The sequence below is a fragment of the Xiphophorus maculatus genome, chromosome 7, assembly GCF_002775205.1.
Source record: "Xiphophorus maculatus strain JP 163 A chromosome 7, X_maculatus-5.0-male, whole genome shotgun sequence".
Taxonomy (NCBI): Eukaryota; Metazoa; Chordata; class Actinopteri; order Cyprinodontiformes; family Poeciliidae; genus Xiphophorus; species Xiphophorus maculatus.
The window spans coordinates 15,857,394-15,871,044 of NC_036449.1; the positions used below are offsets into that span (position 1 = coordinate 15,857,394).

Sequence of the window (13,651 nt, forward strand, 5' to 3'; positions counted from 1 at the left end):
AAAACACATTGGAGATTGTGGTTGTAGTGTGGGCATGACTGCAAAACACTATTATTAAAGTGCAAAATTTGACAAAGTTAAAGTAGTAGGCTGACAATAAAATCAGTCAGTTCTTCCAATCTGATTAGGTTACTTAAACCTAAATTTTCTAATATCTTTTGTATTGTATATTAGGTAGACAGAAATCCAATGACTCTAACTAAGTTGTCTTACAAGAGTCATGCTATTATTAATATAGTAAGATGAAAAGACAACAGTATGTTTTATTAGTTTATTTTACTTATTTTGCTGCAGCTGAAATTTTATAACAGAATAGAGATTTAAATAGTACAAATATATATATATATATATTAACACACAAACACACAGCTGTGCTATTGGGTCTCTAGGATGGTGATGGTAGAGGTGGTTTCCTGTACTTGCTCTGCATCCACACTCGACGCATTGCAACTTTCTTCCCACGATTCACTTGTAGTCGTTTGTCTTCAAGATTCTGAATTTCTTCAAGTCCAGCTTTGGAAAATAATTTATGGACCTCTTCTGTAAATGTTGCATAAAACATAATCAGTGACCAGAGCTTTTTTTCCCCTACAAAAATAATTTCCAAATTCTAGGTTAATAGTCATCCAGAAATAATGTGCAATTATAACTCAGATTTTCTTAAATACAGTTTTCAAATTCTCTCTAAACTGGATAAAAAATGTTATTACATTTTTTTTCTTGTTCAAAAATGTGATAAATTCAAAAATATATAAAGTCAGAAAATATTGGAATGGATTTACATTATTCACCAGGGCTACAAGTACACAACTGCTTGCTTCAGCAAAGCTGAGTTCGGTGTCATAAGTCCTGGACAATGTCACCATCACTGTACTGTATTAGGCATGAATACATGCATACAACATTAGGTCATTACCAATACCTTTGGTAAAAAAGTAAACGCAGGTTCCATCTCCACGTGTGTAGAAATTGTCTGATAAACATCGACCTAAATATTAGAAAAATACAAAATAATTACAGGAAGGCATATGTATTTGGAAAAATATACTACTAGGGTTTCTACACAGTCAAGAAAATCTGCAAAAGTATAAAAATTTATTTCAAGGTATTTATTTCAAATTTATTTTCAAGGTATGAATAAAATAAATAAATAAATTTAAAAACCTGTGCTAGCCTATTACTCTAGTTGTGTTGTGTCTATCCTTTTTTCTTCCTCGTATACTTCCTTGTGTACTTCTTTCCTCTCTCCTATTCTCCTTTGCCACCTTGTCCTTTCATCTACTCTCATCTTCTTCCTTATTTAATTCCTTACTTCTTTGTACCCGTACTTCTTTCTGTTGTTTCTCCTTTTCCCCTTGCCTTATGTTTTTCCTCCTTTCCTGGTGTCTTTATTATCATTTATTAATGATTTAATTAATTCACTCATTCATTCACTCACTCACCGTCCTTACAACGAGCTATAGGAAAATTGGCAATTTCATGGTGAACTTATATATTTTTTCTTTTTTTAATAAGAACATTAAATGAGAGATCAAGAAATTAAGTCAGGAAAACCCTGGAATTTTTTAAATGCATATTGTGTAATAATCCTGACATTCTTATTCAAATACATATTTTGTTTTAAAGTCAATGAGGAGCCTCACCTTTCTTAAACCTTAGCTGTGAAAAGTCATATCTCCCATAATCACGGAAGAGGAAAACTCCTCCATCCTTCAAATATGTTGAAAGTTGGTTCACAACTTTTTGCACTCTGTAAATAAACAGAATACAAATAATCAAATACTGTTGATTTGTAAGTGAACAGCAAATGAAAGTCAATGGAGGTGTGATCCATCAAGCAGCAAGCAAGCAATGAAAACATTTACATATACTTCTCCTGTTCAGAAACAGCTGCTGCACAGCTCTTAACTTGTACTTCATTGAACTGACACCCAGCTTATGTATAAATATTCCTTGAACCTCTTCACATTTTGTCAAATCACAACCATAAAATTGTATTTTATTATGGTAGATTTTATATGACAGAATCACACCAAGTACTGCAGAATCCTGAAGTTGAAGGAAAACAATATGCAGGTTTTTTATTTAACAAATAAATCTGATTTGTGTGAATTGTATTTGTATCCATCCTGTGTGAGACAGTACTTATTCTGAATTTTGTTACAACTTTAGGTGCTAGTCTAACACAAAGTTGGCACAATTTTGAAGTGGAATAAAAAATGCATAGCATGAAAATATTTTCTAACTAAAAGTCTCAAAAGTATTGCTTGCATTTGTGGTCCATAATATGTAGAGCACCTTTTGCTGCAGTTATAACTGCAAGTGTTTTGGAGTATTTTTCTACAAGCTTTACACAGCCTGAAATATTCTATTCTAAGAATATTCTATTTCTTCTTTGTAAAATAGGTCAAGATCAGTTGAATTGGAGAGCATGACACATCTGAGAACATACATTTTAAAGTCTTCCTACAGACTCTCATTTGTATTTAGGTCTGGACTTTAACTGGACCATTCTAACACTGGAATATGATTTGTTTTATACTGCTCTAATGAAGTTCTGGTTGGATGTCCAACAGGAAGGTAAACATCTCCTTCACTGCTTCTAAGGATTTATCAAAACAGCAGAGTAAGAAAAAGAACCCAAGGGATATGAATACTTTTAAGTGGCATCGTACTGGGGCCTTAAAAAACAAATAGGTACTCAAAGTCGAGGGAACATGAAGAGGAGGGTTGGAGGGTTGTGAAAGGTGAATGAGCAGCTCGCTGATAAATAACTCTTCTTTATACTGTAATCTTCACCTACCGCTGAGGATGGATGGAAGAGAGCACAAAGACTGCTAGGATAGTATCCAGGCTCTGAGGAGGAAAAGGGAAAGAGTCCGCCTCCTCACAAATGTCGTGGACAAAGGCATGACACACAGAATCATCATAGTCTGGATGGTCCTGTTAGAGGGAAATAAACTAAGTCACATTCACTAAATTGTCTCTGTTCCCAAATTAATGTGGGAGATTTTCATTGGTGTGTAAAATAAGTTTTAAACAAATCAATGTTTTTCTAAGATTAAATATGCCTGCAATAACCCAAATAATCTTCAAATACAAATATATCACTGCAAAGTAATCACCAAAGAAGTTATGAGTGCAAAAAATGGAAAGATAAGGATTATTTCAAGATTGCTGAATGAAATTACAAAAATGTGTTAAGTACCAGTACTTTGTTTTAAAAAGCCCTATTTGGTAATGACAACTTCAAGACATTACTTTAATAAAAGGTTATTCTTGTGCATGGCTCAGGTGTGATTTGGCTGCATTATTCCATGCAAGCTGTAAAATCTTGAAGGTTCTGGGGGTCTTTTTCAAGCCCTCTTGTCTTCAATCCTCACCATAGAGATTTAATTTGATACAAAACAGATCACTGACTAGGCTTATTACAAATATCTCATTTAGAGAGCAAAGAAAGTATCTGAGACCTCTAGAAAGTTCTCTGTAGGAAGAATTTTCAAATCTTCCTACAGATTGTAAAATGAATTTAGGCCTGGATTTTATCTGGACCGTTCTAACACAGGAATATGATTTGTGTTAAACTGTTCTATTGAAGTTCTTGTTGAATATTCAGCAGGACGGTAAGCGTCTGCTTCACTGCTTCTAACAGGATTTATCAAAAAAGCACTGTAAGAAAAAAAAATCCAAGGGATAGAGATACATTGAAATTTGTAATAAGTTCATATTCAGTGTGTCAAATAAGTTCACATAAAATTAATACTTTTGAAGAGTCCTGTTTTCAACAAATTCAGTATAACAGGACTCTTTGAAACAAGTTAATCTTGGTTGATATAAACATCTCGCTCAAGTTTTATTAATGAAGTAGAAATGCATAACTGTCTGTTCATTTAGAATTCAACATTATTCAACATTATTACTTAGTTTTTTATACTAATAAGTTTTACCTTAACCAGCTGAATGGCACGAGCGGAGAAGTCACAGCAGTATAAAAAGGAGTCTGTGTTCCTGTGAAACAAAAGAACCAGCTCTGAAAATATCACATAACCATAAGTGGATATGTACTGCAGCTTTGGATAATTTTGTTCCTTTGAATCAAGAATCCTTCATCACTTCAACAAAACATGGACCTTGAAAATTTCAGGAGTTACCTGCTTAATGTCAAAATAAAACTGGTGAACTATCCAAATATCACATTGGCCAAGTAACCACTGATCAGCACATTTTTTTTTTCCTTTTTTAAATTATTAAAAACTGGAAACTTCCACTTTTTCTGCCAGGAAACTCATCAGCAAACAGTTCATTCTTTTGATGCACTTCGTTTGGTGTTTAATTAAAATCAGATAAACCCGACAAACATATGATTTGATTCATGAATGTAAATGATATTCTTGCAACTTCTTTTAACATTGGATCTAATGCTACTACCTCAATCATGGAACATGCGGTGAATCTGTTCTCTTTCAGGGTCAAAGTTTGATCATTTTAATTGAATTAAATCAAAGTTTACACATACAACATTTTGCATGTTAAAAGAAGAAAGAAAAAATGAGAACATGAGCCCAATCAGTACATCTGTAGATAAAACATTAGAGTGATCAAATATCAAACATATAAATCTTTATGTAAATAATTATGTGTAAATCAGTTAAAAATATGACCTACTTTATGGTATTAACAATGGGAAATACACTGTTACCAACTCCACATCCAACCTGAGAAGAGATACAGTGAAAGGTCAAGTTAAAGAAGTTAAATAACACTCTAAAAATCTAAAACTAAGGAAAGGGATAAGCATAAACATGAAGAAAGTGAACATTTTTTAAAACCTCCAAAATCCTGAAAGACGCATGCTGTCCAGGAAAAGGAGAGATGGTTTCATTTGGTTCTGCTGCTGCTTCCTGGAAATAAAAGGTATCTGTTTTTGGCTGTGCTGAATGGGATCATTGTGTTGACAGTGTCCCGTTTCCCCATTAGTGCGGGAGCTACTGCTAGCTGGCTCTGCTGCTACCTGATGACTGCGGCATGCATTTGTCCTCTTTTCTTCTGCAGATGAAGGAAGCAATTCTGGGAACTCTAAAAACAGCCACCTGCGATCTTTGAAGAATTTATCCTGATGCACCTCGTAAAACTGGTCCCAGTACTGGCAAGCATTTGTGCTAAATTTACCTGAAGGAAGGAAATTGGATTAATGTTTAACTTTTTTTTTTACATTACGTAACGTGATGAGGCAAATTATCATGTGGCAACATGTTCGTAACCTTGCTCTGTTAAAGGAAGTCGTATACTTGAATTTTCTTCTGCCCTCTGCCGAGCAGCTTCTTGGTCCTCCTTTGTCCACTGCACATGGTCCCTAATAGTGAAAACATTAAAAAAAACTAAAAGAACTGCTGTCTTGACTTAAGTGGAGGATAAACTAGATTTTCCCATGTTAGTGTTTGATTCATAAAGATAAACGAGAGACTTTAGGAAGGTAAAAACAGATGGAAACTGACCACATGTTGTGTTTAAAGATGTCATCAGGGTTTGTCAGAATTCGTGAACCCAAAGGAGCTGTAGGTCTTGCCTTAGTGCTCTTTAATCTCACATAAAACCAGAAGAAAGCAGAAGCTTGTTTGACCACAGAGCAGCTCCATTGTTTATGCATTTACTCTGCAAAAGATCAAGGAGTTCAAATCTATAGTTAGAGACTGAAACAGAAACATAATTGTTAATAACAACACGCAGTTTTAAAATAAGGCCAGCATATTTACTGGGTCCTTAGAAATTGTACGCAAAAAACAACAACAAAAAAACCCCACTAAAATAAATTAATCTTTAACTGAGGCAGCACAGCCTCACACTGAAAAAAAACCAACCTTTAATCTGAGCACATTTATACAGTTAAGAAAAAAATAACAGAATTCCACATTAAATAATAATTGTTTTCACAAAAGCTCAACTGCCACACATGTAGGCACAATTAAAATTAAAAATTAAAATAAATACCACAGAAGCATGTTTTTTAATTCATACTTTACTTTTTAAGTAGACTAAGTTTGAGATTTTCAGCTACAAACAGCTGGGGGAAAAAAATGGATAAGTACGTGGAAAATTGATAAGTACGTGGGCTACTTAACAAGCCCAGTGTTAAGTATGGTGGATCTGTAACAATGTGTATATGAATATTTTGAAAATGCAATTTTGTACTTGTAAAACCATAATCCATAATGTTTCAGAAATTGTAAATGAATCTCATGACTACTTATCCACAATTATTTAACAAATGTTCAATTTGCACTGAAAAGAATTACAGATTAGAAACTGCATCATTATTATTCTCTAAAGTAAAAAAAGAAACACAAAATTAATGCATATAATAAATGGATGAATTGATGTAAACGCCCCAAAGGAAACAAAATACTGAACAAAACATGAAAACAAGGTAACCAAAACAGAAAGCAATATATTACAAAATGAGCAGAATATAAATGGAAAATAGCTTATGTGGTGATTTGAAAGCGCACAAGAGTGTCTGACTTGTTTGTATTTTTGTCTATGTTTTAACACGTGTATTACAGGAAATAAGTGGATCTAATAAAACTACATCAACAAACTAAAGCTAACGAATGTCGGCGCTGTGGTTTCAGTCGGAAATGTTTTCTTATTTTGTCCGTAGAAGAAGACGCTTGGCAAACATGCAGCTGAACAGGCTAACGGCCAGCTAACTACAACACCAACCGAAAAGCGACATTAATTTCCTCAGATAAAATCGATGACCTGTAAATTATACCAAACTTTTCCTAACTTTGGGACAGGTCCCTCTGACTATGTAGATATGCAAATCACTTTTGGCAAAAATATCTATGATCGAGGTTTTTAGCTAAAAATAAAAGCTATATCTGATGGCTTCCATGCTAACTTACGCTGAGAACTACTGCGATCTGGGAAAGATAAAATTTGGTAAATAGCTCTTCGGGTTGGAGAACATCCCCATCCTTACCTAGTTCTGGATCTCGTGTGCCGTTTGATTGAACCTTTGGAGGCTTTGGTTTGTTGAGAAGCTCCGCCTGCAGATGGCGCCACCCCGCAGAATGATGACTTCTAGCACAGCTGATTTGCTGAACCAGAGGAGCAGAGGGATCCGGGATACTGGGACTTTACACAGATTCTGCTTGAAAATCCTCAGGAGCATCACTCTTCATGTAACATAAAGGAAGCACTTTAAAATTGTATCAATTCCTGCTTTCAATATATATTTTACTATACACAATTGTTGCCTCACTGCAGGAAAACAGGAGCTTCATTAAAGTTTGGAGCAAGACTTCAAAAACAGCAATAATGTACGACAGTGGTAGAATCTACTTTGATAATTACCAGAACTGCTACAGTTGGTGAGTATGGATTATTCACTTGTATTATTTACAGAGTAATCTAATTTATTAAGTTCAATGTTGAGACTTCAGCAATTTGAGCACAGCTGTCTCTCAAAAACATGTCAGGGAACCTGAATTATAAAAGGGACAGTCTTGTACAGCCAAAGGTATACCATACTTTAGTGCAGTTTTAGCTAGCAAAACTAATTGCTGTTGTAAAGTAAAGCACATACAAGCAGCTACTCTGGGATAAATGTGTACATTGGTGACATGTAGAGGTGGCAAGTAGATTATTTCTTTCCATTGTTTGCAGTTTTCAACAACACTTTGCTAGCAGAATTGAAATAATTTAGGCTTCAGAGTTCAGACACTGCATTCAGATTTTATCTGTTAGACTTTTTGCCAGAGTCTGTATTTTTACATTAAGATTTCTCCTCAGACAGATCAAAGCTCCCTTGTCTGCTATAGTATTACTTACATTATATTGTTCTAGTATGTAACATAAATCTTCTGATTTTAGTGTCCACGATCAGCCCCAGAATTTATACAAATTCCCAAAGAAGTCCAAACAGCAGAAGATTGAAGATGCTCTGCTTTGTCAGAGCCCTCTTGTGAGTAAAATTTAGAAATATTTATGTACTTCATTTGTGACATGTAACTGTTTTTGCAAAGATAAACTACCTTCTATTACAACAATTTACAAGTCAACTTTAGAATTATATTTAATCAATAAAGTATATCCTGATTTTGTTGATTTTGTTGGTTTGTTTCAGGACAAAACTTTATCCTCTCCCTCTGAACATAAACCCTGCCTCTTAGCTCTGACAGCAGATAACTGGCTCTGCCGCATTTCAGCTGAAACAGGAAAAGAGCTGCAGAGAATTTATCTCTCTCCTAAATACAAGTACAGGTATATTTAACACTCAGCTCTTTGTCCTTTGATGGGTTATAATTTATTTTTTTGTTATAAAAGTATATTTTAAACCTTGCACTTCTGTTTTGTAGATATCTTGCCTGGAATGTTCCACAAGAAACATTTTACATTAAATCTGTTCAGAACAAAGAAACACCCTTGGCAAGACAGGTAAAAATCTATTATTTTAAGCTAATTTGAAACATATTGCACTTTTATAGACATTGAAAGCCTATATTCCTAATTTAATGATAATTTAAGCATCTTGAGTTGTTATTCTGAAATAAATGAATGAATAAATCAAGAAACAATGGTTTTTATGTAGTAAGGGGGTCTACTTTAAGAATTAAACATTTTTGTTTCCTTTTAATAACATATCTAACAAAATCTATGTAATTGTTTTGCTTTTTCTCCCTCAGGCAGGTATATCGCAGAATGTAGTCATGCACATGGCCATTTTTCATGTTTTCCCCTTGCAAATTGTGGGGATTTTGGAGATAAATAAAAAGGTATAGTTAATTTAATCATATAAGTGTACCTGATTTGGGATTCATGTTATAAAATGGAAATTATTTTATTTCAGGGATTTGGAAGTGGTGTTACAGATGTGGTTCTGTCCCAGGGTGTCCTTGCTGTGTCTTACAGTAACAAGTCAGTGAAACTGTACAGTTTTGAACACGTTGTCCAAAGAGTATGTATGTGTTCAGCTGGAACGATCTCCATTAACAAGCTATCTTTGAAATGTGTTTATAGAATACATTAGATGAAAAATAACTGTCTTTGTTGTTAGTGCTTAATTGAAGAGTTGACATTGGGACAGCAGAGTCCCCTGCTGGGACATAGAACCGTCGGGGACGTTCCATTTGGTATCCCAGTTAACATCCAGATCACAGGTGAGGCACTTTAACCCTGTGGCATTCCTTCATTTAGTTCTCCATCTATTAAGCCTTTATAAACTTCAGTCCTCATTACCATAGCAAATATTCAGAAAATTTTCTTAACTTAAAAGTGTTAGCAATTTTTTTATGAATAAATACAAAAAGTAAATTTTTCTCCAGCCTCCAACTAAGAAAAACAAATAATAAAGAAGCCGTCTCTTCTTATAACAAGAACGCTTCTTGTTACAATGAAATGTAAATTAAAAATACCACCCAAAAAATAAATTAATACTCTCTGGGTGGTATTATCCCCGCGTGGTAGCATCTAAGATTGCAACCAACATTAATTCTGATTAATTGTTAATTTTTTGGCAACATTGTTTATAACGACACAAAGATGCTTGTTGGACAAATTTTGGGTTGGCCTTTTTTTTAATATTCTTTTCTTCCCTCTTATTATTCATACATTTTCTGAAATTTTAACTCTTTAAATGAAAGGTTTTTTTTCTCCACTTTTACTTTTTTCCTTCATTATATGCCAGTTTAGTTTATATTTTTTTAATTAAATTAATAAATGTAGCATTCTGTAGAAATGTTTGTGGATGCTAGAAATTACTGGATGTCTGGATGACAGAAAATGAGATGGGAGGATATTTGTCTGCTGGGCAGCGTTTTCAGTGCAAAAAAACTTTAAAATCAACAGTGGCTTAACCTCAAATATGTGGTTGGAATTGTTCTGTATTCAGAACCGAAAACACCTGCAGCACAATAACTTATTGCAATAGAAAACATGAAATGTCGGAGCGGGTGGCTGGTTTTTTGCAAGCGATCCTGCTGCTTTATTGGGATTGATTCTTAGATTTCAACTCCGTCTGTTTGACATGCTAGTATAAACATATAACCACTCAAATTTAATCTCCATTGTTAGGGTAACTTGAGCAAGTTCACTTCAACAAACCCTGGGTCTTTTGAACCTCCTTCATAGAATAGGTACAAGTTAGAAGGAGTTAAACATAAATTGTTGGGTGCTATGGTGGCGCAGAGTAAAGCACAACCCACGTAAGGAGGCTCTTGTCCTTGACACATCAGTCACAGGTTCGAGTCCCGACCTGATGACCTTTGCTGAAGGTCTTCCCTCTCTCTCATTATCCATTTTCCTGTCTAACCACTTTCAAATGAAGGCCACTAGAGCCAATAAAGTAATAAAAAATACAGACACACACACAAATTGTTACTGGAAATATGTGTTTTTTTTTATTTCACAGAACCGCCACCACTTCTTTTTGAGGCATTCTCTCACAATGGTATCCAGATCGGCGGCTTCCCTTGGCACTACATTTACACTCCACCACACAAAAAACACAGAGGGACTCACTACATCTCTGCACTCAAGGACAGCACTTTGGTAAATTTAGAGTTTTCTTCATCTTCGCAGTACAACATCTGTTTTTTGACTGATGAGCAAATGATTTGTTCATCAGTATTTGGGACAAATTACAAACATGGACCTGATTAGTGCTCTTTAAAGTACAAATCAGTAAGCTTTGAATGGTGTATCATTAGACTTTGACTAGACATAATATTAGAAAACCTTGCAATATAAAAATACTGGCTAAGTATTGCAATGGCAACATCAGTTGCAACCCATTCTTTCTTATGTATGCTTCCAATACTCTTCTGTTGATGTATTGAACAGAGCTCTGTGAGACGTCTAATACGTCAGTGTTTGGTAACTTAATTGTGCTTTAAACTTTACAACCTCCTCTCAGACCTTTCTGTTGATTCCCCTGTTTTTCATGATGATGTTTAATTTCTGATTCTCTCAAAGAACATCTGGATTTATATTGAGGGAAACACGGGTGGATTTTATTTACTAATTAGGTGACGTCTGAAGGCAAATGATTGCCCTGAATTTTATTCAGGAATATCAGAATACAGTGGACTGAATGCAAATGCACAACACACTTTTCAGTTTTTAGACAATTTATGAAACTGTGATTTTTCTTTTATGAAGCAATTTTTCACTACTTTGTGTTGGTTTTTCACAAAAAATCCAAACAGATTATATTAATGTTTGTCACTGTAGCATGAGAAAATATGACAAAGTTCAAAGGGTGTGAATTAGTTTTGCAAGCGACTGATGGTAGCAAAATATTGTTGATAATGAAAAAAGCCACAGCATGTCACGTGTTGTCCAATTTAAGTGTGCAAGATGTTGATGCTGTGATGGTTGAGTTTTGCCCAGCTGTAAGCTGGGTTTGCACCATGCCTTTAACTATAAATCTTTATGATATTAGGCAAAAAATGGAATCCAGAACATGAACTGTTGCTCTCTTGAGAGTGACGTCATCTTCTTCCATCCAGCTGATTCAGGGAGAGTCATCCACATTGGACCTAACACTATAAAGTGAGTGATCCGGTCAAGGTTAACAATATAAATAGTATTATAAAACGGCATTGTTGTCTTCTGTGTCGCTTACACATACTGCATGATTATGTATGTCTTTCTTTTGAAGTGTGCTGAAAGTCATTAGTGAACTAAACAGTCCTTTGCCATCAGAGGTGCTAGAGGATTACTCTCTGACAACACATCGAAGCCATGTAGGTGTAATATTTAACGTCTTTACTGTATATGAGATCTTTTATTAATACTCACGTTCTGCAGCCGTCCCCTCGTGTCACCGTCACGTCTTCAGGCCGGACAGTGAGATCGAGATTTCAACAACTGGATGATGACCCAATGCAGGAGGTACCAATAGATTGTTCTGAACCTTGATATAAACAAAATCACACAGGCGTAGTACTTCTTGTACTTGTACAGGGGCAGTTATATCAAGGTTAACTGATATAACTGCCCCTGGGCCCTGAGGCCCCTGGTTTAATTCATATGAAAACAAAAATACATACATGTTTTTGCCCTTGTTCGCGTTTAAATCTGCTTATGCATCTTAATGCTGTTGCCGAGAATCTAGAGACATATAACAGACAGCAGATTTAGCAGACAGATATTTTACTATAAATCAATCCCATCTGCACAAAATCTGATCACTCATCTGTTTAGAGAAGAGCGAACACTCTCTGAAAACACTTACAAGTTGATGAAGGATCATCTCTAAATTAAACATAGTCTAACGCCATCTAGCTGTCTGAACCAAAAAGGTTTCCAGTCATACTAGCAGGATTTGTTCCAAAGCAACACATAATAAATCTATACTTGGATGTGGATTTTGATATTTCAGACATTTCGGTTGCTGGAATACGAGGATGAACTCGACCTTCTGGCCATAGCGGTAACTAACGGGGAGGGCGAGGAGGGCAGAGCTCATGTCCAACTGCATGACAACCAAACAGGGCGGTTACAGCGAAAGATTGATCTGGATGAGCCTTGGGATGAGGTTTGTAATATAAAGAATCTTATTAATTTGACATATTTTGCGTTAACTAATGAGCCTTTTCTTGTCAGTAGAAAAAGGGTCATATAAAACCTTTAAAAATAATATATATTTTTCTGTGTTTGAGTACGTTTATAACTATTATGTCCATGCTTCAACAAAAGAAACTAACTACTTGGTACCGCATGGCAGTAGATTCGGAAAAATTGGCTATGAGTGGTACAAAATAAGAACGTAGTGGGTTCTAAAGTAAAGAAATAAACATCAAGCTGTGTGTGTGTTAATGCATTTCTGTCCTCTGTTTCAGACTTATCCACATGAGCTGTTCTTTGACAGAGACACCATTGTTCACATTGAGCAAAAGGGCAGCCAGTTCTGCTGCTATGTTTATAAACTCAGGACCATCACTAAATGACAAAATTGACTGAATGATATTGTGATGTTTTTTCCAATGTTGTAAAGTTATTGGAAGGAGTAGTAAACTTGTGGATACTTGTATATTTTATTTTGTCTGAATATCTGTTTTCTTTATTGTAAATTTCTGTAATCACTAACAACTGCAAAAACTTTGTTTTTTTTTACAACAATAAATTGTATACTTTTCAAAGCTGCTTTCTCTCTCTTGCTTTTTGTCACGCACATACAGTACATACTCATTTTATTTAGATTTTTAAAAGTACATTTAGAAATCCTTCATTTTAATTTGAACATCAGTGCAAACAATTTCAAACAGTACTTTGCTGACAGATTAAGGCTTCTTAAAAAGTTACAGTTTAATAAACAATCAAGAGGATTCTCTTCACTTAACAGTGATAAAACAAATTCCTTAGTCACAGGATTCTTTAGATCCACTTCCATCATCATCTATTACAACTATTAGAAGAAATGTGTGCAGTTTAAGTTTCCGCGACATTTAATCTCCCGGAGAGCCGGTTAAGCCAAAATTAGATCAACTAATAAGCTTATAATTATTTGGCTTCTTTATTTAATACATTTTGCAATAATTACATTATTTATATTTATTTATTTAATTAATTAATTAATTTTGGCTGTATTTTTAATTGAACTGAATAAATACTGCATATCACTTACCAGCTGTTACACAGTGCGACA

General features: G+C 34.7%; 2 protein-coding genes across 2 annotated transcripts; one reads left to right on the forward strand and one right to left on the reverse strand.

The window, feature by feature from the left end:
* Positions 1-257: 257 nt before the first annotated feature.
* On the reverse strand, positions 258-7,100 carry mettl8 (methyltransferase like 8). Its single transcript, XM_023337531.1, has 11 exons — positions 6,983-7,100; positions 5,496-5,652; positions 5,262-5,353; positions 5,012-5,169; positions 4,830-4,901; positions 4,666-4,715; positions 3,948-4,008; positions 2,804-2,943; positions 1,644-1,750; positions 923-988; positions 258-540 (listed from the first exon to the last, which is right to left on the reverse strand). Exons 2-11 carry the CDS (start codon positions 5,645-5,647, stop codon positions 386-388), a joined length of 1,053 nt encoding a protein of 350 aa, XP_023193299.1. The 5' UTR covers positions 5,648-5,652; positions 6,983-7,100; the 3' UTR covers positions 258-385.
* On the forward strand, positions 7,032-13,110 carry dcaf17 (DDB1 and CUL4 associated factor 17). The gene is made up of 14 exons (XM_005799399.3): positions 7,032-7,184; positions 7,270-7,373; positions 7,876-7,966; positions 8,129-8,265; positions 8,361-8,439; positions 8,688-8,777; positions 8,852-8,959; positions 9,059-9,161; positions 10,412-10,551; positions 11,444-11,553; positions 11,663-11,747; positions 11,812-11,895; positions 12,386-12,541; positions 12,846-13,110. Exons 1-14 carry the CDS (start codon positions 7,056-7,058, stop codon positions 12,951-12,953), a joined length of 1,524 nt encoding a protein of 507 aa, XP_005799456.2. The 5' UTR covers positions 7,032-7,055; the 3' UTR covers positions 12,954-13,110.
* The last annotated feature ends 541 nt before the right edge of the window (positions 13,111-13,651 follow it).

What these genes read in the sequence shown, in the direction of transcription:
- dcaf17 (XM_005799399.3), top strand. Translation starts at nt 7,056, where the DNA reads ATGGCGCCACCCCGCAGAATGATGACTTCTAGCACAGCTGATTTGCTG. An exon ending in TGCTTTGTCAGAGCCCTCTT is followed by an intron (nt 7,967 to 8,128) that starts GTGAGTAAAATT and finishes GGTTTGTTTCAG; the next exon opens with GACAAAACTTTATCCTCTCC. An exon ending in AAACACCCTTGGCAAGACAG is followed by an intron (nt 8,440 to 8,687) that starts GTAAAAATCTAT and finishes TTTCTCCCTCAG; the next exon opens with GCAGGTATATCGCAGAATGT.
- mettl8 (XM_023337531.1), bottom strand. Translation starts at nt 5,647, where the DNA reads ATGCATAAACAATGGAGCTGCTCTGTGGTCAAACAAGCTTCTGCTTTC. An exon ending in CGTCTTTCAGGATTTTGGAG is followed by an intron (nt 4,716 to 4,829) that starts GTTTTAAAAAAT and finishes ATCTCTTCTCAG; the next exon opens with GTTGGATGTGGAGTTGGTAA. An exon ending in TCTTCCATCCATCCTCAGCG is followed by an intron (nt 1,751 to 2,803) that starts GTAGGTGAAGAT and finishes GTTTATTTACAG; the next exon opens with AGTGCAAAAAGTTGTGAACC.